The following is a 27,607-nucleotide window of genomic DNA, read 5'->3' as shown; positions in this document are numbered from 1 at the left end:
GGAGGGGGGTGGTATGAAACAAGGAAAAGAATAAATTGAAGAGAAAAAAACAAAAGAAAACGTCCGCAGCATCCCTAACAGCTGGACACTAATGGCTGGACCATCGGTCACCTCGACGTTCTATCAGTCCAATATGTCCGAACCGTGTTTCTCTACGTCACGTGAACGAACGTGTTGGGTTCCCACAAATTTCACTCTCGATTACACGCGTACGGCATCCGTAAAGAATTTTTCCATAAATCGCGTAAAAACGGTATTACGAAAAAAAAAGAAAAAAAAACACATTCATTCGGCATGCCGTACCGTTGTGCGGCCATACTGTTGTTATTATTCGATCCTTGACCCGGATAACGTGTAAACGAAATGCAAGACCCAGCAGGTGCCTGGATCGCTTAATTAGACGTCGTAACTTACGATGTCCATTGAATCATTCTTACGAATGCGTAATTGACTGCACGCGAGCGGCCATATTTTTTTTGTATACGTAACGCGGATTAGTAGCGTTTAGGTCGTATCCAGAATTCGTTACTCGTTCAGTACGTGTTACAGCTTCTGATATATATATATATATATACAATATATTGTGACGTTCCGTCCTTATACCCCCCTATCCTCTATCCTTTTTCCTTCCCAATCATCCATTCTCGATTATTGATACGTCAAGAGTCCCACTAAGAGTGCATAGCGCACTGTGGATGTGCATTACTTCGCCTATGTTTACCTACCTGTATCCATTCTATGACTGCTTTTAGTATTCATTTGAATGTCCGACACTTGACAAGGCACGTCTCTCTCAGCTGTTTGGGTCTTTATTATTATTTGTCTTTGGACGCACTGAATTTCTATGGGCCATCGAGTATCTTGCACCTCCAATGTTCGTAAGTAGGCTACAGTGAAAAGTGAAAGATGAAAAGTCACTAGACGATATAAAGTTACCACAGAGTCACGTGACTCGGGGAATTTCAGGACCTTTTAATTTTTTTCATATCGACGCAGACGTTCGAGGGGTATATCTGACGCGTGACTAGCTCGATGGGTGCTTCTTGTATTTTTTCTTTCTCATTAAACCGCAAAAGCATACTCTCTCCTGTAATATCCATGCAGTCTTGGATTAACAGCATGCGGTCACGCGGGATGCATCGACGCACCGTGAACCCGGGTGAGGGCCAGAACCTTTGAAAAAAGAAGTCTGATCCTCGCAATCGATATTATCTCTCTTCTGCTTTGGTTTCCGTTATTGTATCGTCTGTCGAGATTGAAATAATTGTCACTTTCGTGCACTAAGATTCTATTGTATACCCCCGTAGCGTACAGTAGTCATATTCTCGTGGGCTGAATCGTCCAATGAAAAATTCTCTGACCTCGCAAGGGCTACCAGCCTCGCGCATCTTATCGCTCGTAAATGCCTTTTTTGTATTCTAAGCCGCGCGTCGCACAAATCAAGCAAGTTATACGCCATGCGGTTTGGGTAGACTTTATGCACCTACGTATTAATGCAGGTACGGCTGGACGCACGTGGCGATGCTTGCAGCTGCGACAATCGTCCGGGGTCTGCTGGGTTAGGTTGGGTCGACAGTGCGTTGGGATTAGAAGAGGAAAAATATATAGTCGTACACTCACCTCTGGTTTACGTAGCTGCCGGGTTACTTACACGATTTCCTATCCTCGAGAGGTAACTCGATTTTCGGGACTACGGTGCGACTTTGAATAACAAGGCGATCCTTGAGACTCACGCCCTGAAGTTGGCTACTACGTCGTAGCCGGTGCACCTGCGTACAATCGTACACGGCCGGGACCCGGGATAATTGCAGGTTCGTGGTTCTCGATCGGTTATTCGTTCGCCCAGGGCGAGGAGCACGGAAGAAGAAATGGAAGAAAAAGAAGGTAGGGTCTTTTTTCTTTTTGAGGTTAAGTCGTTGTAGAGGGAGGCGCTTGGGCCCTGCGGTCGGTAGCTACGGAGACTGCAGTTTTTGAAGGGACCTGTAACTATTGGACGGGTTCAGGTTGTATTGCGTACTGTATAGAGTCTATATACGTATATGCTGTAGACGGTGGTCGGAGGGTTGTGTGTAAACGCGCGACCGGCTGGAGCCGATTTTGTGTTTGTTTTGGCAGCGGACGGAAGGCTCGTTGAGGATGCGCCTTGCGGGCGACCATCGTGGCGACTTGGACGCTGACAATTTTTATAGGGAAATTATTGTGGGTCTTGTTTTTTTTCTTTTTGGAATAATCACGTGGTCTTTAAAATTTTTTTTTCAAATTTTTTACTCTTTCGCGACTTTATTCGTGAAGTAGGATCGTTGCAGGGCGAAATGGCCGCTACTGGCTCAACCTCTTAGAATTGTTATTGACGGACGAAAATTTGGCGAATCTCGCTCGGAAGCTGTGGGAACTTGGTAGATACTCTGCCGAGAAGCTGGGTTACCGTAGCGAGCTGATAAACCGCGTCGATCGTCGACGAAAAAATCTTTTCTTCAGTTTGCTCCTGATAATATTACTTTGGAAATTCGCTGACTTGTCGTTTGATCGTTAATTGTTTGTTATTTGCTACCAGAATATTATATATACGTATATATGGCACACTGATATACATAGATGTACTTATGTATATCATGTAACCAAGCACTGAATAGTTCATGGGTTCGATCCCAGGTGTGAGGAAAAATTTTTTTTTATCAAAAATTTTACCATCCTATCCTGGATACCAGATTGTCATTGGCTGTCGAGGATTCTTTTGTGATCCCGTTTATATAGCATCTGGTCTGAATGCGTCCCTTATATTTATTGGATATCGAGAAGCGTCCTTGCTTACCATTAATCTCATGCTTGTGATGTATTATGTGATAGCTTTTCGATCCCCCATAGAAGTTCCCCTACGTCTAGTTCGTTGGTACTGAGCTTCTGGTAATGCCCGTGGCATTTCGTGGTATCTGGGTATTAGGTGAACCCTTGCCATAATACCACGTCTGTTTTGTGCTGTTATCGGAAAAGCGTATTCGGGGCTTTTCAGCTTCAATTATATAAGACGAATTTGAAAATTTCTACCAGTTGCCGTAAGTGCCAGGGTACAACATAAAAATATACTGTTAAGCTTATATGGTCTACAGGTGGTTTCAAGGATCGAGTAAAAAGTGATCCTTTCGAAAGGTCCGCGGGCGAAGGAATAATATGTCAAGGCTTTGACTTTTTGGCTGAGCACTGTATCTTGTCACGTATATTATAATAAATATTCTAGAAATATTGGGAATTTGAAAAATCACTTTGAATCATATTATACATATATATATATATTTTATGTATGATGCATATTGGTACAGTCGACGCAAGAACTTGTGAATGAGACCTTAAATGGTGGTAAGGAGGGGGGGGGTGTTAGCGGAAGCGGATGAAAAGAAATGGAAAGATGGAATAATATGGACCTAAGTCTCTTGCTTCTTATGGACATTCTGGGACTCTGTCGGGTAACAACCTATATTTGGTTATACCGAAGGGACGGCTCGAGGCACTTCGAGACGGATACGAAGATAACGGCCATTTTACCGTGTGGATTAATTATTCAGGCGGTGGATTTAAGAAAAAAAAAAAAAAATAGTTATCACGCCGAAACCTACTGGGAGTTCATTTATATACTTTTTCCCCCCCCGTTGAGATCGGATGATTTTCGATGTCTTCGCGTAGTCACTGTATTATTCGTGTGGGTCTGTTGCGTTTCTGCGGAATTTTTTTGGTCTTTTTTGTCTTAAACGAGAAGGGAGGTATAATATGTACATATATATATGTATATCAATACACGTTGTCTTTGAAATTTGAAAATTACACTCGGGGTACCTATACCGATACGTATTTTCGTGCTGGTTCAGACTCCCGGTCGACGAACTTGTCAACGATTTCGGGACGCGTAAATAAACTTCGCTGACTTCCTGTTAAACGTCGATTGCACCGCGAGGGATCAGGTTTGACGTATACAAGGGGAGGGGGGGGGAGGAGGATTTGGAAAATGACGGGTAGAGCTTAAAATGAGATGCAGTTTTAAAAATAGTGATTGAGATTTTTGTTCATATCGAAAAAAAAATTTTTGATCAGGTTTGACGTATACAGGGGGGGGGGGGGGGAGGAGGATTTGGAAAATGACGGGTAGAGCTTAAAATGAGATGCAGTTTTAAAAATAGTGATTGAGATTTTTGTTCATATCGAAAAAAAAATTTTTTTTTTTTTTTTTTTAAATTATTTTTAATCCATAATCTTGGATATGACAGATACCTCGGTTATCGACATTGTTTTAATTGGCCCTTGATACCTGTTGCCGTTTCGTCAATCAAACGAGTGGCTAATTAACGAAGCCCTGTCGATACAGCAGGGACAGCAGAAAGCCAAGAGTCGGAAATCAGACGATCGAGGTTCACGAGAATTCTTTGAATTATTCATGGGGATACGCCATTAACGATACTATTATTCAATATCCAAAGTGTATAAGGCTTATCGGTGTACGCTTCGAAATCCATAGCTAGCCTCAAGCACGATATGAAATTTTTTATACGAAATCTGACCATATATCACCGTATAAATTCAGTGCCAAGGTAATAAAAGAAGAAAAAAAAAGCTTACTTCCACCGTTTCGTTTAATTTACTCAAAGACGTCCAATTCCCAGCCAACTTTCCAATCGCAGGTCAAATAATTTATCCCTGTCCAAGAGAAGTTTTGGTAGAGAAGTAAAGAGAGAGAGAGAGAGAGAGAGAGAGAGAGAGAGAGAGATAAAACGAAAAACAAACATAATTTCTCCATCAGTCGCATTTTGCATCGCGCCGCATTGCGGAATCGCCCAACCTTATAAATCGCTCTTAGTGTCTTGTTCGCGTTGTGCACGTACCTTTACGGTCGGACGTTATAAATAATTCGTGTATAAAAAAAAAAAAAGTGTAGCAGGGCACGTCGTCGTAGCCACGGCAAAAGCAGTGCGAGACGTAGCGAGATGCCGTGTCTCGAAGGTTTTTCCTTTTTTTTTCGTCTGTTTTATTATATTTTTTAATTATTTTTATTTTTCTTTCTCGTTATCTTTCTTCCTCCCGGCTTTCCTTACCTCGTACCCGGCAGCTTCTACGCGGACTTGCTCGTGAAGCTAATTCCTGACGACTTGACGCTTTTAGGTATTTACGGGCGCACGAGGCGCAGGGGACTTAAACGTTTACGTTAAAGTCTTTGCGGATTGACAGGCACGTCCAATTTGTGCAGCACGGATGCTCGTGGGCGTCGCGATTGCCTCCTGCAGCCACCAGATGGCCCTCGTCAAGCCGTCTGCCGATACGGCGCTCCGAAATAACAGGAGCGGCTACTCGTCGTTGCTGAAACGTGGCTATCACGCAGATTTCTTGTGATTTTCAACTTTTTTATATATCTTTTTTACTCGTCAAGAGAATTTAGGATTTTTGCCTTGTTTTTTTTTGGATTATCAATACAAAATCCCCCAAAAAAATCTATCAAAATATTAGGACCTATCTAAGTGCTAATTGAGTGTTCTAATTAAAATTTTATAACAACCTTTTGGTCCAAAATCTGCGAGGGTGCTGACGCAAGAAAAAAATTTGGAATGGCCGCAAAATAAATAATAAAAAAAACTGAAACAAACGTGTTCTAAAAATTTGGAAGAGCCAAATTTGGAACTCTCCACCCCCTCCCCCCTTCCCCCTCTTATTCAAAAACCAAGCCTACCTCGCTCTGGACACAAGAGAAGTAAATTTCACTTTCCCAGGTGGGAGAATCAAGGTACTTTAACACTTGGAATCTATTCTAGGATTTAAAAGCTCCCACGATACGTGGCAGACTAATTAAATTCACTCGGATTATATTTTACGATTTATAGTTTGCTCCGAAGATAAGTATTGATCTTTAATCGTGTCGAAAGGTCAAAGAAAATTTTTTTCTCCGATCACTTTTTCTTTCGTGTTTACCTAATTCTCCGTAACATCGATCACCAGATCGAGCATAACTAATAATTGCAGTCTGCGCGGATCATTCGATCGGCACGTTAACGATAATTATAATCCAGTTATACCTTTCAGTTGAATACAGTTATTCAATACCCGTCTGGCACATGTAAAGTTATGTAAAATTATATAATAAGACTTGCAAACTTGATTTGAAAAATAGTTATTTCACTTTCAACGACATTTCACGTTTCCCCGTAAATCCCGGTGCTCGGATTTAACGAAAAAAAAAAACATTCTCAAGTATCCCGTACACGTAATTTCGTCCCCATTTCGTAGAACACTCGAGATTCCTATGATTGTCGAGGAAACGACTTTTCTTTTTCTTCCTCTTCAAATTAAGGAATAACCCCAAGGAATAACCACAGCCTCCAAGGAACCATTGTCTCGTACTGCTGCGCTGGCTCGACCCAGTACTCGGGATACCATAAACAACGCTGGCAGTTTTTAAAAAATATACGTACGCAGGAACAGTCGACGCCATTGTTGGTCAAACAAAGACGACAGTGGCGCCACGTCCGCCCTCGAGGACGAATTCTCAACTAGGACTACTTTTCCCTGACCACTTGAAACAAACGCACTTCGCTCAGCCATAACGTTTAGTGTGTCGCTGAAGAGATTTTTTCTTTTTTACTTTATTACACTTTTTTTTTTACTTTCCTCGAAACTCCCCTCTCAACCCCGTATTACGTATTTTTACTTGACAGAGAAACTTATCGAGCATCTTTTCAGTGTGAAGAATCAGATGGAAATCGAAAAGAAATATATTTTTGACAAACTTGTTATTATGGGATCCATGAATTATCGGATCGATTGAATTTCGCTGCGTAAGGTCGTATAATATTATCTGGATTTTAATTAACAGCGCCCCGCTTCACGATCATAACCTCGACCCTCGAAAATTTACCCTTATCTCCCGACAGTGTCAAGATTCAACGTCATCCAGACGTTCGAACTGATTACGCGCGGCTTGGTTTCCCTCGAAATTCTTGTGTGCTTACGGACCCGCAGATGTTTTTCTTTCGACGTTTGTAGAACCCAGTTTCACATGAGTTTACGTTCGGTTGGCTTTTATTGCCCGGACCTATGGGACTCCTTCAAAGTGGACCACATCTCTGTATACATTTATCTTACGACTCTGGAAACGCTCGCTCTTCGCCCGAAGATCGACGCCAATTTCCGATTTCATAATAAAGCATCCTCGCGATTTATTCTTATACCGACGAGATGGGAATAAAAAAAATTTTTTTTTTTTTTTTTTTTTTTTTTTTTTTTTTTTCATACCCAAGTTATCGTGTTTCTTATCAGTGGTACAATTTGACAGGTAGAAAAAAATTTTTCCTAATAGAAATCTCATTTCCTCTCATCGCCCCTTGAACACTTGAAAAAAATTTGAATTTTCAAAATTAGCCATTTTCTACCTATCGATCGATATAGATATAGGATCAATCTGATATTCAACGTCATCGAGCGATATCACGACGATGCACGTTGCTTATGGATGACACGAAGGTATCTCTTGGTATCTCATTAAAAATCTTATTGATCTCAAGACGCATAACGTGGAAAGAAAAATCGGCAGCTCCATTCAGTCGCAAGAGAATTCAAAGAGAAGCGATAGCAATCGGAAATGTCGTTTTCCTTGAAATATACCACATATGTTATATAGATATACAATACGTATACACATATATACCAGACTCGCATTTCTAAAGCAAGCCGCCACTCGGAGATCGGCAAGTCAATTTTTTCTTTCAGAATCCAAGTGAATAGGCCCATTATGGCCTAAGAACACGTTCAACGCAATCCATACGTGTAAAACACGTGGATAGCAATATATCGATAATTGTCATAAAGACCCGCATGCAATCCTGCTCAATCGTACAGAAACAAAGGAGCACGATCTCGTGCGTTTAACAATTTCCTATAAGGACACGTACGCTTTGCCACCTAGCTTGCACCGTTATGGATAAATTGGTGTTATGAAATGATAAATTTTTTTATAGAAAAAAAAATATATATATAACTCGATTAACCTTGTTCGAAAAAAACGTCGTAAGAATGATTTACGTTGTCGCCAATGACCTGAGGTGCCCTTTAACTTATTGGATTACATAAATGCTGCCCTTTATCACGGACTTATACGGGCACAGGGATGCGTTACGGCAACAAGGATCTTCCTGTGCCTTATGAGATTCTGTTTTGAATTATTACCGCTTCTCTTAATTTTCCACAGAAATACACGTGGTCCTCGAGCATAAACGGTTTCGTGGTTACTGTGAAGATTTTCAATTTTCTTTTTTCCTCATTACAGATGATTCTAACCTAATTACAACAACATGGCCTCGACCATGAGTCTGCAGCAGCAGACCTCGTCTCAGGACACCGTCGACTTTTCTGGTTACCTGCAATCGCACAGCCATCAGTCGCATTCGAAGCATCCTGACAGGCAGCAGCTACAGGGTGGTCAAAAAACATCGACTCGAGATCACAACGCCAGCTTCACCAGTACCAAGGGACTTTTGAATGGACCTGGACAGAACAATTGTTTTCTCAACAGTGCCGTGCAGGTGAGTGTTGAAAATAATTTTTTTAATATATATATTTTTTTTTTATAATTTTTAAGCCGTGATGGAAATTTGAGTTTGGTCTTTTTTTTTTCACGACGCCTGAAACGAGGCAACCCGTTATGCTTGCGCGTCGTTAAGCGCCTGTTGCGTCGACGACGCAAATTTTGTTAAGAATTAATTCGTTATTATGATTTCCATAGGCGCTGCTTAATTTATCGTTAAGTCGTTCCTATCTACGTCGCATTCCTTTTCTCTCGTAAGAAATCATTTCTCGCGTTAAGCTTCATTTACATACTACCTATATTCATTCTGTGTATGTATACCTCAACGCGCACGGAAATTACAATCAATTCAATTTACATGTAAACGAATCACTCTATCGTCGTCCGGATCCGATTATAGACGTTTGTTAGCGGTTCGTTAGACGTTGAGCGCCCGTGTGGACACGCCTTGTTCCTTACGTCATGTCCCCACGATTTCGTTCCTTTGTCCTTTGTGTACCCACACATACGTCATTAAATCACAAGACGCGCGTAGCGAACGTGCGACCGATAATCGGCTGAACGACATTTATTGTCTACGGTAATAATAATAATAACAATCGGGAGACGCAAAAAGGCTGCGCGCGCATCACGTGCATTATTTTTCCTCATTACCGTAGCGTCGTTGTCAAATACGCCAGCTCGAATTCCTTTACTTTCGATTAGCCGTGACTTTTATATTTTTTTTTCCCTCCCCTCTCGATCGCCGATTTAACATGAGCCTCGCATAACTTGACGTTACGCGACACGTGATCAAAGTGTCAATCGTGAACGCGCACGCGAACTAGGTGTGGTAACTGCCTTTGCGCCGCGTCACGATTTAGAAAAGAAACGACACCACGTGACACGTGGTTAACCCCTGTTATTATTATGTCTATCGATACACGCATTTTTCCCGTAGGACAAGCGATTAGGATAATATCAGTCCGATCGTACCTATTTTATCTAATACACAAGCGACCTCTCACCTCGTAATGTTTTTCCCTCGTGTCCCTGTGCCCCATTAGCTCGTCACGTGGTATTTTCCACGATGCCGCAAGAATCTCTCAATGAAACTTTCACGCGCTACTTCGATACAATTCCTGCCAGTGTGTGTACAGAATGGCATCGCCGTGGTAGTCCACACACGTGGACGGGCGTATAGCTCACTTGAGAACGTCATAGTACCAGGTGTCGTCCCACTGCGAATATACCCGTAAGGGTTAGTAAGGATACAGCGAATTGTATGTATGTGAAATTTTTGATACGCACTGTACGCGAAGTCAATGCCTAGTCCAGGCGGTACGGAGGACTAAATCTTATAACGGGATACAGTCAATGTATCGTTTACGTCGATTTAAGAGAGCTGCGAAATTTGTATTCGTCCGAGAGACACGCGCTCGTTCAATTCGGAGCTGGTGGATACGGCGAGAACGAGGGTAAGGCACCTATAGTACATTCGTTACAGGATCACTACGCATAGGTGTGTCATCGGTGTAAGCTGAGTGCGCGTGTACCCACGGGTGGACGTGGAACGATGGGTAAACATGACGTAGTTCGCGTATCGGCTATGTGTATGGTGTTATAGTAAACAAATTTTTTTGTTTCTCTCTGTACCCCAGCATGTATCGTATAGTGTGTGCGTGCTCGTTATTCTTCTTTTTTTACATTATGGCGGATAAAGACTGCACGTTAGCACGTACGTACTGTAGATCGACGTTTCATTCCGATCTGAAATTTCATGCTCGTCAATGACCCTGATTCGCGCGCTGCTTCGACTACGACTCGGAAATTATACACCCGGAGGCTTACGAACTCGGGAATTTTTTTTTGTTTTTTTTTTGCAAAAAAGTTCATCACGCCTATACGACTCTTATAACGGCGCGGAGAGCGCACGGTGACTTTACCTTTGAATTGTTTGACTGGTTCGACGTGCCCGTTATCATTTTTTTTTTTTTTTTTGGTTTACGATTTCAACCCATTCGGCCCGGTATTTACATATGTTAGCGTGGACCTGGTTTTGTGTTTAGATATTATTATTATTTATTGTCGATGGATCCAACGAGGCTTCTGCTCTATCGAATTGGGATAGTGGGTTTTTTTTTTGTGTTTATCCAACATATTACGGGTTTTCAGGGTTTTTTTCGAAGAACGGAGGAAAAATTATTTTTAAAGATTTTTTTTTTTTTTTCAAAAAAATCTTGTAACGCTTCTTGGTTCCTCCGACGCGTACTTCACTGACTTCTGGTTCAAGGTCTTTGTCTCGATTCTTTGTTCCTTGGCGATTGGCTCAGGCTCTATTTCTTTTTCCTGTGGATTTATGGTACCGGGGAATTGTTCCGGTAGGATATACGCCCCACGAACGTTGACGTTTAAGAGAATTTAGTTTTAAAGAAAGTTTTTTTTTCTTTTTTTTTTTTTTTTTTTTTTTTTTTTTTTTTTTTTTTTTTTTTTTTTTTTTTTTCTTAAGACTTTCCGCATAATATATCTCACGGTTATTAGAGCGATTTCTCTGGCTCTTGTCTCTCGTCCAGTCTTATCTCGCTGCATCCTAAATATTCTAACCTAACCTTCTCTGCGATTGCGAATACCCAACTTGCTCAGTCGCTAATTCCCACTCTCCACCGTTTAGCACAGGGGTTCAAGGTTCCCTTCGTGAACCATTATTTCCGGGACGAACCTCCTGCGGTTCCTGACTCCCTCTCCATGACTAATTATCCCCATGCGACTGCTCACGGTGCAACAGTTTGAATTTCGCAATGATGCAAAAAAAAATTACTTGGTTAAAGTCATCCGTAAATATCCAATAGCCGTTATACAACGAGGTTGTCGATCTTCGAGTTTCGCAATAGCTCGAGAGAGAAAAATCTTTCGGATTTTCTATTTTTTTGTTCAATTTCCTATACCTACCGCGAGTGCGAGAGAGACGGACTTATCGGCACTTGCGCGCGTAAGACAAAGACAGACGGACCCGTCACTGAAGTTCCTGTGTCAAGCCCTTTCATCCAATTAACTGAATACCAAAAAAAATTGTAATAAAGTTAATTTTTTTTTTTTAATCACTCCAAAACCTAAATTTCTCTGTCAGTAATTTTTTATTTTATTTTTTTCCCCTTCGCATTTAAAATCATACACAGAATTTACCAGCATAATACAACCGGGTAGGATATTAATGGAAAAAAAAAAACATTAACCTAACGTCTCTGCTTACGGTTCACCTGGTCAATGCTAATTACAACAAAACTTCCCTCGACTCCACCACTATGTTTTTCCGTCAAAAAAAATGCATCGCGTTCATTCATCGTCGTTTACACAATTTTCGTAATTTGACGCTCTTGCGAGTCTCGTACAACGCGCACTCTCCTATTTACATACGTGTACCGGGTGTACCTTCGCCGTACATAGTATTACGTAGCTATGTATGCCAACCAGCGCGAAAAACGGTTTCTCTACTCGTTTAGCATAAAGACTTTTTTACCACGCATAACGGGTTTACCTATTTCTCGCTATTATTTCCTTACGCAATCTTCGGACATCTGGTCATACGTTGCTTTGACACGGTGGGATCAATGGCATACGCTCCTCCCTATACAGTTTATTATTAATCATGCCAAACCGTGGTTAACGTGAATGTGATTCATGTATATCTATAGCTATTATGTATACGTCATATATATATATATATATATATATATATATATACTTAATGTTTAAAAATTGGTACGTGGCTAATCTTTGTTTGTTTACCCTCCCATAGTAATATTCTTGCGACTGTCACGTAAAGATTTTGTTAAGGTAGCCTAGTATGCTTTTAGTCAAAAATAGAAAAAAAAAGATTCTTCACGATAACTTCGTGAAAAACGACCGTACTTTTCTTATCGGCTCACCGCCTCGTATACCTGGCCGTATGCTGTATCATTGCGCCTTGAACGCGCGCGTACATTATGTATACACCACTCTACCTCCTATAGTCTCAAGGAGTATCTCTATTTACGTTTTGACTCTTTCACGTCGCGGCAACTTTGTTATCGTCGACGTTAAAAAACACTGACGATGAGCGACAACGGACACTTGTACCAAGTTGACTCTGGTTTTATCGAACGTGAGGTATTATATATATATATATATGGCTGTGCATATTTGCAGTCGACTGTAGATAAGGAGTCTCTCAGAGGAGCGGAGGGGGTTTTAGGAAGAATGAGGGGAAGAAAAAGAAATATGACTGCTGCCACGGCGAAATTTCATAGTAAAAGATTATACGTTGGGTTGACTCGACGCTGAGAATCCTCACGGTTATAGTCCTCGGTTTTACGTGAGTGGATTCTTTTTCGTTGTACGATTCTGTAATTTCGCCGCGAACTGTCAGATGGCGCCGGCGGCGACGTCGACTTAGCTTTATACCTGGAGACGAAAAACGTTGTCGCTTCGTTCCTTAAAGTTAATTCGCCAAGACTCGGCGGAGATATTGACGTCTTTGGACTCTGCCCGAAGACTCCTTGGTATAGAATTTAGAAGTGGCTGAGATCGTTCTCGTGTTATATGCCTTTGTCGAGGCGCCACTTGAGAATTTCTCTAGAGGGGCTTAATTAATCAGGACTTAATTCATGGAATTGACTTTACCTTTGTTACGGATAAGGAGCATTTTCAACGTAGCTGTCGCGAATAACTTTATCTGGTTCTTGTTTAGCCTTGCTTGTATGGTATTATGTTGGGCTGGATATATTACGTCTAGAGGACTGTGTGTGTGTATATATATATATATATATATATATATATATTGGTGCTTAGTTTATTTCGGCGTTTTCACTGGAGGGCTGTGCTAATTAACCATTCGGAATGAAAGGCTGAGTCAGCTAATGGCGATGGGGCTTAATGAAAACAGCCCTTCGAATTCGGTACCCTTAAATTTTACACTGGCAAGAAAATTGGTTATAAATAGGTGGCGCTGCAGCGTTCAAAATCACCTGCCGAAAAATGGAAGCGGCAACCTGCCGAGCCGTGTTGCATTTCCGGAATCAATTACCGTGAAGGACATTACGCAACGAGACGTAATATGGGAAAAAGTTTAATTTCCTGGATTTTTTTTTTTCGGTGATTCAAGCAAAAGACCATTGAGGTAAAAGTCTTGATTTTGCTTCGATGAGGAGAAATTCATTGCGTACGTTCTTCGCGTGACATTTGATTGATAATAAAAAAAATTTTTTTTGCATGAAACACAATTTTGGGGTTAGGAATATATTTTTGCATCGTTATATCGGGTGTACATTTAATGCCGGTACTGCCCGGTAAAATAACGGCGCGAAATCGTGACCTTTTGAAAATTTAATTTTGTCTCGCCCAGACAAATGCTTCGGGCTGTATCTTTGAGACGCGTTGCGGCCATTCCGCAACGGTACGACGCTCACGAAAGTAGGTGCAGATGTCATGCATTGGCCTAGTGGAATTTTTTTTTTTTTTTTTTTTTTTTCAAAATTTCATTCGATTGAGAATCACTGGTGGCAAAGTTGAGACTGCGACAGTACCGGCTCTGTATCCGCACTTCCTCCAACCACGACTTCTTCTTCGGGTTCAAGGCTTCCTTCGGGGCTTTTCGCTCCGGCGTGAAAGCCTGAGATAGACAGAGACAGAGATATCAGAAAAAGAATAAATAGATACAAGCACCTAAGCACGCATTGCGTACACGTGCATATGGCTGTGTATACATATAGTTTACGATACTACTACTTAATATTATTTATCAAAATTAAAATCCAATCCGCTTTACGACGCAGTTAAATTATCTAGGAATTCACTCCTGATTTCTAAGCGCAGGGAACCTAACCTAATTAACCATAATAATTGGCAAAGCCGTCTTCCATGAGTTTTCTACTCTAATTGCTCTCGCGCCGTAAAAGGATGGAAAGGCGAAGGAACATAAACATACTGTAGCTCTGCGTAGTCCCGACGCTCTCTTTGCCGGATTGTCAGGATTTTATGAATAATTTCTTGCAAGCTTAAGAGTCACCGAGGCGACTTTATTGCTTTACCAAGAGCACCGCTTAACGCTTGGGAAGGTTACGTCGGTACGGTGAGAGAATACGATTTTTCTATTTTCATATTTTGCCGCGTATTTTTCTTCTAAAGGATTCAAGATTATTCTTTAATCCACCTGTACCCCGCATCTTGGCACTGACGTCCTCGTCGGTACAGTTCATTTTTGGTCACTCCAAATGAAAATTATTGGCTTGGTGGGCGACTCGGTCGAAACTATGATTTTCGAGATCAGTGTCCCTCGCCCACCCAGTGAGCTTCCCACGTGTTCCTGACATCTCCAAGAAGCCACGGTCGCCTCCTATTCGAGTCAACCCGAAAGCAGCCTTGTGTATATCCGCCTTTACTCTGGTCAGTGATTGTTTGAGTTGTAAAACTGAAAGAAATAATTTTTTATATCTAAACTCTTGGAGGTTCCTGCAGCTGCCAGGTACGCGACTGATCTGCACCTGACCCTGGTGATCATTCTGGGGGATGCTCTGGGGATTTGACTTGGCGATTGGTCGAACAATGAAATAGAACGGCAGCACGTGCCCCGGGCCATTGAGCAGCTGCCCCATCGGGTATTCCGACATAGTCCACATGGCGCAGATGGATTTTAGCCAGCCTGGTCATCCACATTTTTCTGCGCGGTCCAAGAGCAAGCTCAGTGGGTGGACAATTCCCCAGTAAATTTGGATCAACTGCCTAACCTCACCTAGACCTAATCATACCAAAGGCCAATCAATACGGTTCGGTTAACCTCGCACGTTAAGGATGAGCTCAGCAGTGACATACGTACCGGCCCAAAGGGTTTCCCCAAGTGTCACAAGTTGCTGGCCCGTGATTCCTGCTACCTGGCGAGCAGTGGAACAATGGCCCATCCTAGACGGGTATAATCGTAATGCCCCTAAGGCCCTGCTAATGCTCTTCCCCGAAACTACAGACCGGAAGAGAGTCGCTACGGGACTCCGAGTATCTTGTGGAGCAGGTGTTCCTGAAGTAGCTTCTCTGAGTCATCCTCACCAGGTGATTCCCACTGGATGTTTGGTAAAGCAGACTCGAAGCTAGACTTGGCAGGTGTCTCCCCCTCGTGGCTCATCTTGACCGATTAGGCACCTCATCAAAATTGTCCCACTGACGATCATCCGTCCACTCGCTTCCTACGCCGTTCCTGAGATCATCCTGATCGTGCAACCTCAGGTCCCATATATGCAGACACTTCTGGGTCCAGTCTTGATCCTGGCACCTTGCCAGCAAAAATCCGAAGAAGGGCCTCTGCGCTGGTATAGTCAGGTGAAATGAAGCCAGAAGGAAGAGAGTAGCTCACCAGGGCGCCTCCTAAGAACCACGTGTGGGAAAACGCTACCATGCGAGACTGAGAAACGCGTGGGTTCGATTCCTCATGTGTGACGTATTCACTATTACTTACGTTCTTACGTACGGTTCACATACTCACGTATGCGTTGTCTGGTAACCATGAAGACATACTCATGAATTTTTCTCTTTATCGTCGCACCTGGTGAACGGTCTTGGAATCTGCAAGAAGAACCAGAGCTAAATCTGTATACCTATATATATATATATATATATATATATCGGTTTTCTATCAGGTTAAATAAGTATTACCAATGCACCACGAAGACTCACGTCCATTCGATTCAATGAATTTAGGGAACCAGAGCTAAATCTGTATACCTACATGAAGACATACTCATGAATTTTTCTCTTTATCGTCGCACCTGGTGAACGGTCTTGGAATCTGCAAGAAGAACCAGAGCTAAATCTGTATACCTATATATATATATATATATATATATATCGGTTTTCTATCAGGTTAAATAAGTATTACCAATGCACCACGAAGACTCACGTCCATTCGATTCAATGAATTTAGGATTTCGATGCATTGAAAAATCAACTGGTACCGATATTCACACTGTTTTTTTATTTCCAAAGGAACCTTCGAATTCGCATGGGAAATTCGACTGGGTACTTCTGGGAGTGGCGCGTCGGTTTCCGGATGTCAAAAAGAATGAAGGTGTTAAATATACAGGGTGGGCCCGGTTTATTCTTATGTTAACGCTTTTCATTCAGCGCCACGTGGCTTTGTCCATGGTAGAGACCCGTATGAAGTTCAATCTAGTCGTCGCCATGCAAACTGTATAGGAATTCATATTTAGTATATTCAGAGAAGGATACGTGACCTTCGAAAGAGCACGTGGAGGTTTGATATCGACGAGTTACATCAGTTCTCATCACGTGCTATAATTTTTCTTACCCTTTAGTCGATTGTCCAAAACTCTCGTTACAAACTAACCCTTAGCGGCCTTATGGATTCTCTTGCGATTTTTAGGTTAGACCCATTACGCATCGTCTCCCTCGCCAGCTCATCCAGCACAGCGAGTCTATCTAAATCCTCAATCTTTGAACTCCAGTATAGCTCAACCAAGCGAATCGTCCTCCCGCAGTGTTCGCACTGTTCGCAGTTCAGCTCGTCCCACCTTGGATCAGCCTGTGAAATCTAACCCTTTTGAACGCTCGAACAACCTCGACTGACTGCTATAGCTGACTATACCTTATAGAGTAGATAACTTTAGTGTATCCTGCAGGTCTGCGTAGTCCCACCTGAATGTTCGTCCTACTGGACCAGAACCATCCCACTGATCTCGAGTTATACTATACGGTATAATGCATATATGTATATATATATATATATATATGCAGATCTGTCAGTAATTTTTATTTCCCACTGACCGACGAGACGCCATCTTTTTTAAAATGTATCCTCCATACCTGACTGTACATAATTTCGTATGCATAGTAACGGTTGATTCACACTTTGTATTTTGTGTTATCACTCCCTGCGGACCAAGGAATTCGATTAGGATCCTCCCCAGTGACGAGTTAGAGCCTGAAATTAAATTTCAAGCTGATTGAGTATCTACAAACATTTTTTGTATGGGTCAAAGTTCAAACGAATTATTTAATGCATTCGATAATTGTATTTATACACTTTGCAATGTGTACCCTTGTGCTTTGTTTTCTCCGATAATGAAAATGCGATATTTTACGTAGCGACGTTGGCTCCGCCAGGGTGTAAATGAGAAAATGATTTCCTTGGTAAATCCTGGAGATATGTAAAATAACATAAAATAACGTAACCAGTCTTGCGTAATTCTTATGAAAGATCGTTACGATGCTTGGGGGTTTCTCAAGACCTTGATTAAACTCAAACATAGAATAAAATTATTATGGATGCTGTAGGAAATGGTACAGGGTGCTGCGTTGTCGTTAGTAACAACGGGGATGTATTTTGAGGATGATTGATTTAAAAAAAAAAAGAATTAATCCAAGCGCACAGGTATGGATACAATAAATGGCTTGATTAAACTCATAATTGCTATACGCACTTTCTCTGCCAATTTTTCTATATTGCGCATGCTCATTGCACAGGCACATAACTATTCGCACAGGTTAGCAATGCTTGCAATCCAATTCCTGTTATCCAATGAATTTCATCCATTTGCATTTTCTGCAGCGATTTCACGCACGTTATTCCCTTGCTGTAGCAGTTCGTCGTAGCGTCCAATTCGTAGAAATGCAAATGCGTGACGTTTCTATATACACGATACAATAACATTAATAATTGCGTAACTACCGTCATGAGTAATATACACGGTAGTAATTTTTTAGTTTTCTCTTTTTTTTTAGAAAAAAAAAGGAAGATTTATCGCCCGCTTCATAACCGTTAATTATTCCCTGAACGAAACACATCGACCCACCTTCCATTGGTATTAACTCGTAAAATATGACGGGTTAGGTTATTCGAGGTTAGGTTAAAAGAGTCACGGTTCTGCTTCCAATGTAATTCTTCCAGGAAGCCCGATCCGACATTCTTGCACTGTCGGTAAATGCGAAATCACGAGAACCTCAAAAGAGACGTAGAGGCAATAATTTTGTTGCCGTACGGTAAGAAACGTTCCTCGATAACAATAATTTGTAAAACACGGGCCATTTATTTTACACGCTCGTGCCTCGTTGTCTGTGACTTACATGTATACCGCCCTACTGGTTTCTACTCCTCGCGATGATTGCTACGGTTGACTCGGTTTTGTTTTGTCTTCGGCGGGCGAAAAAAACTCGTGGATTCTTCGTAAAGTCGAGTTTACGTTCGAGCGCCGCTGCGCCATCTGTTGGGTAAACTCGAAAGGTCTCTAGCCAGTAACAAATACTCACTGTTGACAGGAATGAACTCGTGTATACGTGAAAAATAATAAGGATGAACCCACCGATACATCTTACGAAAGGAGAAAGCCAAAAGGACAGGAACAATGGATAAGGATGTTCCTGGTGAACAGAGTTAGGAGTTATTACAAGTGGAAAGAAGCAACACGTGGGTAGTTATAAAGGTGACGGATATTTTTAAACCCCGTATCATTTCCATTGTTATGGCCGATAGAGTTTACGGGGGGTTATGTTTGGTGCGCGAAGTGAAGTTACGTTGCTCTCTGTGGACAAAAGGGAAATGAGAATTGGTGTTTGGATGTAATTTCGACGGCCTGTGTCGGAGGTACGATTATAAATTAATCAAGGAGTGGATAATGAGTCCTTAGCTTGGACACGGTTGCTGCTCTACGTGGGAGCCACTGATGTCTCTCCGAGGTCTGGCGCCTCTCTTACATCTCTTTACACAGTGAAAGAAGAAGCCCCCAGCGGAACCACGTATCTACAATACGTATACCGTGATTCACACCTACGTCCATTAAGGCGAATGTGATTCTCGTGCAATTATACTACCCGAATAGGTTTGCCAAGTTACGCCAGACCGGAGATTGCTGCTTTCATGCTGTAGGTATATCATACCTATGCATACGTAACTAGCCGTGCCGTACCGATAAATCCTTAATTTTTTTAATCTTTTCTTTTTTAATAAATTTTGACGACTACAAAAGAAGCCTAGGATTTCCACGAAAACAAATTAAAATCCACGTGGATCGTAATTAATCTACGGAAGATTTAATCTTGATCGCACGAAAGATGCAAAGGGATTAATAATCAAGAGGAGTTACAGCAATAATACAGAAGGATGTTTTCCCTAGGATTCATTACGATAACAGGAAAGGCAAGTTCTTATGAAGTTTACATGCTGTTAAATATAGATATAGATATATGTGTGCACATATATAAATATACTGTAAAGCGCATTCATTTAGCGCACTAACTATGAATAAGTGCTCCACAGGCCGACATTATTAAAACACGTGAAACCCGGTATCTCACGTGGTGTAGCCACCGTGACCACATAGTAATAGTAAAAGCGCAGAGATAGGAGAGGTTATATAGCCTCGACCCGGGGGCTGCTGAATGAAGGAGGACCGAAAGAGGGCTCGAACCGGAAGCCGCCACCGGAACCGCTCCTCCTTGCCAGGTTCACATGGCCACTGGTAGTCGAGGAGGTCACGATAATTCTTTGCCGTCTACGCTATACTGGCTGCAGGTGCTTCCATCAGATAAAGGCGGATTCACACCGAACTTCGTTGAGGAGTCGAAACGTCTTTTGCCATGTAACTGCCGTCATTGCCGTTGCGTCTCGAGTCAGTGATCTCTTTCATTTTTTTTTTAGTTTCCTTCGTTTCCGACCACCCCCTAGTACCGGACACCATATGCAATCTCGTGCATATTGCATAAGGAGTAACGAGTGGATTTTGAACTTTCGATTATTTCATCCATCCGCTTCGATTTACGGGGGCCTGACGGAATTATTAGTCCGTGGGAAATCGCACTGATTCACCCCCCTTTTTAGGGATGAAAGGATTCGACGTGGCTAATGGCGCATGACCGGACTCCATGGTCCATGTAAACACGACCGATGGACTTGAACGCATTAATTATTGACACTTTGACATTTTTGAAAAGGTTAACTATTTTCTTTTTCATGCGTAACGGTAACTCGAATGCTTGTGCAAATTTCGACCTTTTTCGAGAAGCTTTGAAAAATAGTCGTTTTGCAAACTGTCACGCTTCTTGCTTACTTGCGAATTCCCAATGGCACTGCAATGGAGTTAAGGAGTACAATCGTGTCGAACCATTCGCGAATTTTAATTCGAATCAGTTCGCAGCAATCACTACGTTCGATTAGGATTTTATTAGTCCCTCTGTAGATCGTCCGTCTGCGTCCTAATCGTATAATATTCTGTTTTAATTAGTCTTCGTGTAATAATGAAAAAAAAGGCTTGGCTTAATATTCTTTAATTTATACTCGTCCTCTTTTTTTCTTGATTACCTTCTCTTCATGGTCGAACCACATAAAATTTGCATTCTCATATAAATCCTAGTCGTTTTCACACGGTCGTATCGTTCGACATTTAAAAGTCAAATTGACCGTTACAATATCGCTTACTTGTGCGCCTGCGCGCTGGCAACCCGCGACGCACGGAAGATCAGCCGGTCGACCATAGGCGTTCATATTCGATCCAAATATTTAATGCAGCGTCCATTTGATAGTCTGTAAGAAAATAATTTCTTTCAATCGTATTACAGAAACAGTCATTTACAGTCAGCATCGGACAGTGCACGTGCTCGAGTTGACTATTGTAAAATAGCATGGCCGCATTCGTGCAGTGTATACTGATAGCCTATGGGGATCCACGTGAGCCATGTAGCCGCGTACTTGGGTCGTGTAAACAATACTTGATAAAGGTAAAACGCAGGTATAAGTTCACCGAGTGGTTTCTAGAAATGGCGACAAGCTGCTTATTGTCTTGGGACTGTTGGGGATTATGGGCTTTGACCAGAATAATATTCTTTGCTATTTATTCGTCTTTTGAGGTTGGTATCTATTTTTTTTTTACTCGTGGCTTACTTCTATACTCGTTTGAGTGACTGTAGAGACATTATCACGTGGTACCAGCTGTGCGTAGTACTACGATCACGTAGACCCCGTTCTCCGGATCTGTAATGGCGGCGGGTCAACATCCTATCCGTATTGCTTAGCGCTGGTGGCGATCCTATAGGATGTTCGTCGAAACTCGAGATGCTCTCGGCGAATGGCTGCTCCTCTATCTTCCCGCGTTCTTACTTGGATATATATAAGCTTGTCTGTCGTTCTTTGTTGTAACTTCGAAAATATTTTTTTAACGTCAATATTATCGATTCTCAAGTATTTATTATTTAACGAATAAATAAATTTGATATTAAAATTTATATTTTTATGAGAAATTATACAGTGCGTAGGGAGATAATTATGAGGTTAAAAATCTAAAAATTTTATTGAAGAAATTTCAAAATATCTCATTAAAGCATTATCTTGATTCCATTGTTTTCTTCGAGTTTCCTGTCAATTTCCTACGGGTTCCCATGTTGGTCAGTGTTTTGACCAATGGCGATTCTTCCCGCCCGAACGGCTTTATCCTTGAAGGCAATATTTTTTTTTCCAATCAAAATTTTTTTTTTCGCTACAGGTTGCCGTCCCGACAAAATGGCGGCGAACCGTTGTCGGGTTACCGTCGGGAGGGAGGCTGGCATTGAAATCTCCATAGGGATAAAGAGGGAGTCGAAGCGCGCGCAACCAATTTCTGAGATTCCTCCGGGGTCTCCCGACCAATGGGAGACTCTCCCGCTTCTGGTATCCTTGAATATAAGATTTTTCAAAAGTAACTGCTCGGACCCGCAATCTTCATTCTCATTCCGGTCACGTTTACAGTCTCCTGTACCTATATAGCATAGACAAGACAAATGGCATCCCTGCGGACTGTACTTACGTTAATGGCTTATTTCTTGACACCCCCCTCAACCGGATGTACCAAAAGATCCCTCAGGACATGAAACTCCGCTAACGTCCATGGACCATTCGTTTATAATTTTTAACAAAAATTCATATACTCCAACCAAAACCAATTGGTACCCAGAAAGCCCACATGCACTTCCTACGCAATTGCGTTAATATGCAATCTGTGCTCATTTTGAAAAAAAAAATTAATAAATCAAAATGCAGATTTCGTATCGGTACCAATACGTAGGACGCATACGTGGGTTTGGTCCAATTATCATATTTCTTCATTGCAATTGGTACCAACTGCTTGTCAAGGAATTTAAAAAAAAAATCAAAATTGTTTCACAACAAATTTTCTACAAGTTCCATGATCTCGCACCAAACTGCAATTTGGATGCGCTATGAGCACGACTGATTAAAATTAATCCAACGAAAGCACAATACAAGGGCACTTTTACTCCAGTTTTAATCCTGGAACCAGTTCACCCCACATAAGAGACCATCGAGCTAGCCTCTTTTACGCCGCAGCAGATACTCCTCTGACCCCCCACGGAACCGGTCCAGCTGCGTCCTTTTCTCTGCCCGAACTTTCCTCTTCCTCAGCCAAGCAACCTAACCTGACACTACCCTCAGCTTCCTATCCAACTTCGAAAACGAGTTTAGTCCCTCCTCTTGCCACCTGGTCCCCCGGTCTGCGTTCACTTTGGCCTCGATACACCTACTCCGATGCACCCTGGTGTATGAAAGGTCCGACGAGCCATTTAAAAAAATGCTCTTTAACACGTAACACCGTATCCATTTTTTAAACAAATTTTACACCTGCACATCAAATCCGAAAAAAGTTGGAATAACATTCCTTCACAGATTTCCTACAGTCCTCGACGATCCGTCAATTCGCTCCTATCGGTTGCAATTTATTGCTCCGTTCCACCATTCACTTTTACACTCATCCTTTTTCAGGGTATCCCACACGCTGGGATGTGTCTATTAATAATCCGTCGATATCAAACTGTCTTACCTATCCTTTCGTTAAATCACCGTAAATCCTACTCGGATACACTCGCGATATGTGTCTCTTCCCACTAGTGGGTGCAGATCCAGATCCTGCCGGTGGCTGTGCGGACATATATACAGGTATAGAGCGTTGCTGTTAAGGATTACGAGAAACCAGTTTCCCAGGTTTCGTTGCTTTTGTTTTCGTGGCGCGCACGTGCGCGCGGCACCTCAGTAAACGGAGGAGCTATTCACCGGAGGAGGAACGAGAGAGGAAAGAAAGAAGACGAGCTGGACCGACTATGGATGCTGTAGACGATATAGATGATACGAGATTTAAAAAAAAATTCATAAGTAGCCCACGATAATTTTCTAATTTCACATGTGCGAGTCCAAATTTAATATAATCGTCATAACCGGTCCATTCTACCTCGAGATTCATCTCGCGGAATCGCGTGCGTCAGGACCTTTGAGATTCATCGCCCACTGTCTCTTAGCATGGTAGGAAGTGTCTTGCAGGTGCACTCGGTTGCAGCGATTCGACTTCTGGTCTCTTCCTACCTACCGTCTGCGTATACCCTGCGTATACTTGGAATAACAAGATTCTTTTCGTAATAACCTTTCCTATTATTTACATTGATGGCCGCCATCTTTCTTTTATCCCTGTCGTTTACACGCCTCTGAGCAAGAGTCGCTGACGTCAGAGTTAAAACTGCAACCAGCTGTCCTCGTTTTTCGGGGTCTCTGGTATTTAGGGATAATTCCAATAGTTCGAGGCAAAACGTCCGACTCGTCGCCCGTTTAAGCGATAACGTTTTCGTTCGTTCTCGGCGAACAAGGAAATTACATGAAAACTAATGCCAGCGGATCAACAGGTATCTCTGATACCGAACTACGCTAAGCAGTAGCACGTAAACCGATCGTAGATTACCACGCGGGGAGCCAATCCGAATCTATCCGTGAACTGCCGGAAGGGAGGATCACGGCAGTTAGCGGTAAAACTTTTCGGACTGTTACCCTTTAACGGGTGGCGAATACGTTTTCTTTGTTATTTAGGCAAATGGCGAATCCCGATTAGAATTATCAGGCATCTTGGTCTCGGTTTGGCGAATCGTTAAGATCGCTGTGGTAATGGGGTATGTGTATGCAAATTGAGTGGTGCCCTCTTACGGTACCGAGAAGCTTCGCCGTAGAGGACAAAGTCCACTGGCAAAGGGTGTGATTATGTAAAAAAATTTTATCTTTATTTTCCAATAAAAAATTGAGAGCATTCAAGGCTGGTAGGACCGTTGAAAACTTTAGGGGTTTCTGCAAAGTGGCTCCTGGCACCAGAACGACATGGAATCTGTCATTTTTTTTTTCTAATATTATAGGTTAGGTTAGAAAATTGCTACTACCGTACAAGGACCCCGCTTATTAGCAGGCTTCTAGATCGTCCCTGGACCATATTGGCATCAGCCTTAGGTAGCAGCCCGTAAACTGTTGCAAAATCAGCAGCAGCTGCTGGCTGCTTCGTGGATGCTGGCACGAGGCTTCAATGAGGTTACATCATAGGATGAAGATGAGCTCGTGCGGCATTATGCCGGTGATGCCTTGGATGAAACCCTTTCACCGGCAGCAGCCATGCAAGCAGCAGGCTCAGTTCCAAGAGCGGGCACCAGGAATGCCTAATGGGTATCCCGGTTGACATTTATCCAAGATTCGCCGAAGAGACGAGACCAGCCGACGTAAGAGAGTCTGACCTTATTGTGACACTGATAAGAAATTTCTTATCGCTAAAGTGATCTCTTGCTTCAATTAAACTGTTAATTGCCACGATACTCCACTGGTAGATCTTTCCCGGACCATGACGACTTCCTGATCTGGTTCCCAGCGAACGAGTCCTCGTCGGCGTTACACCAGGTAGAACCGAGTCGGAGCGATCCTCGAGGAACCCAGAGAATCCAAGAAAGAGCTTCTTCTCGTCTTTCCGTAATCGTACACCCATCCCCAGGCAACACGATTCCCATCTTAACCGTGATCAGCCAGTAAGCCTGGATGTAGGTTAGCCAGGGACGAAATCCCTAGGATACGAAAGAAGAAGAAAGTCACGCATCGTCAGGCACCAGTAGTCACCCTTGAGACGAAGGTAAACCAATGCATTTACACCCTCACGTAGAAGCCAACCCCTGGCGATTGTTCTGATCTTTCTCTTTTTTTCCCCCTATTCTCTAGATCAGCCCAAGGCGAACAAGCGTCCTGATACCTCGGGACAGGTTTCCCAGGGAGCAGGTAACCCGGTGCCTTCCATCTTCTCTTCTTAGTTATTCCCTTTCACGTGGGGTCTTAACCTGTTGCTTTTGTACGGCGAAGAGAAGAGAAACCGTCTGTGACACCTGTCGTTTGTTACACGTGACTCCTGAGGAACTCGTGCAACCCTAAACGCGCACTCACGCACGTTGTAGGTGGTAACCCCTCTGTGCGCCAGCACGCGATCATCGCCGATGTAAAACCTGCGTATGGAGTAAACGAGTTGCTTTCGGGTTACGGCAAACCCGTCGCAGACTGTTTTCACTGTAGAATTGATCCACGCACCATCTGTGGACGAGGCTTATGTGCGTGACGACATATGGGAAACCATGCAAGTGGTATTGGGGGTATCGTTTTCGAATTACCACGTGAGACATGGTGGTTGCGTGTGGTTGTTGATACGCATTTGATAAGTAAAAATTATATAAGAATTTATAATAAATTTAAGCACAGTTTGTACTCTATACTGTATTACCGATAGAATTTATGTACAGTCTCCTTTTAAAGGGATGAGCATTATTGTAAGGACAGTACAGTCGCCAATGAAATCTTCAGTTTCTCACGTAGCTCATCAGACACGTCCTTTGGCCGAAGAACGACGCCGCGGCGGATGCACGTGCGTCACGTTGGCGATCGTGGGGAGAAAAAATGAATAGCCCGGTCCTAGGGCAAGCCTTGAGACTTAACGTGGACGTGGTGGATTCAAGTAGAGGGAACGCAGAGACACTTGAGGAAAAATCCTAGTGGTCTTGGTTATCAATTGGATTTTCCACAGTGTCTGGGGACTGTCAGTCCGTCCTGGGATAAGGGCTGGACCTGTTCAGGCGCCAGAGACCTTCTTTGTTATCTTCGAAGGAAAGTGTTTCACACGAAGGTTCACCCTTGAAGATCTACCTCCGTCCGGGGGTTTGCTTCTGGAATATATCACCCTGTAACAGACTACGCACTTATATCCTTTGCGAAACTCAAAGGCTATAATAATGACACGTAGAACAAACCCGTCTCAAGTTTCTTGGGTGCCCAGCGTTTCGTGATGCTCTTTGTTTATCTATGCACACAAGAAAAATCGAAACTACAAACCGTCTCGGGTATGCCTGCACGGTTCGCCATTGCAAGATGTTAAATAAATTGCAGGTTAGAATACCACCATGCCGTTTATGGCTTCGACTCCTGGCTGCAATTCAAATATTATACCATGGACGAACCCTCTTGTGTATACGCGCTTGTTGCGCCTTCCATTTCGATTTCGCCAAGCGCGGTACAGTATCCTGGAGACCGTCTAGAAACTAGCTGCTTTGGCGCCATGCAAATGAAGGCCAGTTGCGAGGGCGTATAAAACCGTGACTCGCATAGAGACTTAACCTAAAGTTTACGTATACTGTATGCCCGTTGGTAAATTGAGAGGGGTGGCTCTTCGTTATTTCAGTGTGCGAATGCGATAATGGTGTATCAAGTAATTCACGAGTTTAACGAGATTAAATTCTATCCCAGTTGATCCTTCTAGAAACAAATCCCATAGAAATTTCTCTTCAGCTTACTCCTTGGTAAAGTTATGCCAAAGTGTAGTCGGACGCCACGATGGATTTTCATATATTTAAATCAGCATATCTTTCTCTAACAACCGATACGAACATAACCTCCAATGCTTCGTATATGATCTTAATATTTGATCCGTATAATAAATGTACAACAATAGAGGTATATTTACGATCGGGTCAAGACACTCTAACGCCTTATGAATCCGTACTCCCAAAATGACGTTTTCTTTATTCTCAAACGAAATTGCGTAACGAACTCGTAGCGGAGTAACGTAGCGTAAAATGTTGTCAGTCTCGGGAGAACTCCCTCTCCCCTGTCCCCACCTCGTCCCGTGAGACCGGTTAGTGCCCAGCGGCTGTTATACCTATGGAGAGACGAGCCCGAGGGCCATAAGAGTCTGATTCCCCCTCTCTCTCCCTCCCTACTCCATA

The 27,607-nt window shown here is 42.6% G+C and overlaps 1 protein-coding gene and 2 long non-coding RNA genes across 4 annotated transcripts in view; 2 read left to right on the top strand and 1 right to left on the bottom strand.

Annotated features, from left to right (window-relative positions):
• The window catches only part of LOC107265130, a 60,885-nt gene that overhangs the window by 13,586 nt on the left and 19,692 nt on the right, over positions 1-27,607 (top strand). The window contains exon 3 of the mRNA XM_015734211.2: positions 8,297-8,552. Within this exon, the coding sequence (XP_015589697.1) occupies positions 8,322-8,552 (231 nt within the window). The 5' untranslated portion in view covers positions 8,297-8,321. The remainder of the gene's footprint in view (positions 1-8,296; positions 8,553-27,607) is intronic.
• Positions 12,818-19,906, top strand: LOC107265144. Its single transcript, XR_001537126.1, has 3 exons — positions 12,818-12,884; positions 18,830-19,432; positions 19,537-19,906. It is a non-coding gene; the product is annotated as an uncharacterized LOC107265144 (long non-coding RNA).
• On the bottom strand, positions 16,283-18,808 carry LOC112493962. Of its 2 annotated transcripts, XR_003058965.1 has the most exons (6): positions 18,367-18,808; positions 17,995-18,201; positions 17,160-17,495; positions 16,863-17,096; positions 16,434-16,742; positions 16,283-16,343 (listed from the first exon to the last, which is right to left on the bottom strand). It is a non-coding gene; the product is annotated as an uncharacterized LOC112493962 (long non-coding RNA). The 2 variants fall into 2 exon arrangements; XR_003058964.1 differs by having other exon boundaries at positions 16,863-17,495.

Source organism: Cephus cinctus, unplaced genomic scaffold (assembly GCF_000341935.2).
Source record: "Cephus cinctus unplaced genomic scaffold, Ccin1 Ccin1_scaffold0215, whole genome shotgun sequence".
Lineage (NCBI taxonomy): Eukaryota > Metazoa > Arthropoda > Insecta > Hymenoptera > Cephidae > Cephus > Cephus cinctus.
The sequence above is the reverse complement of the archived record's forward strand: the minus strand, read 5'-3'. Positions and strand labels throughout refer to the sequence as shown.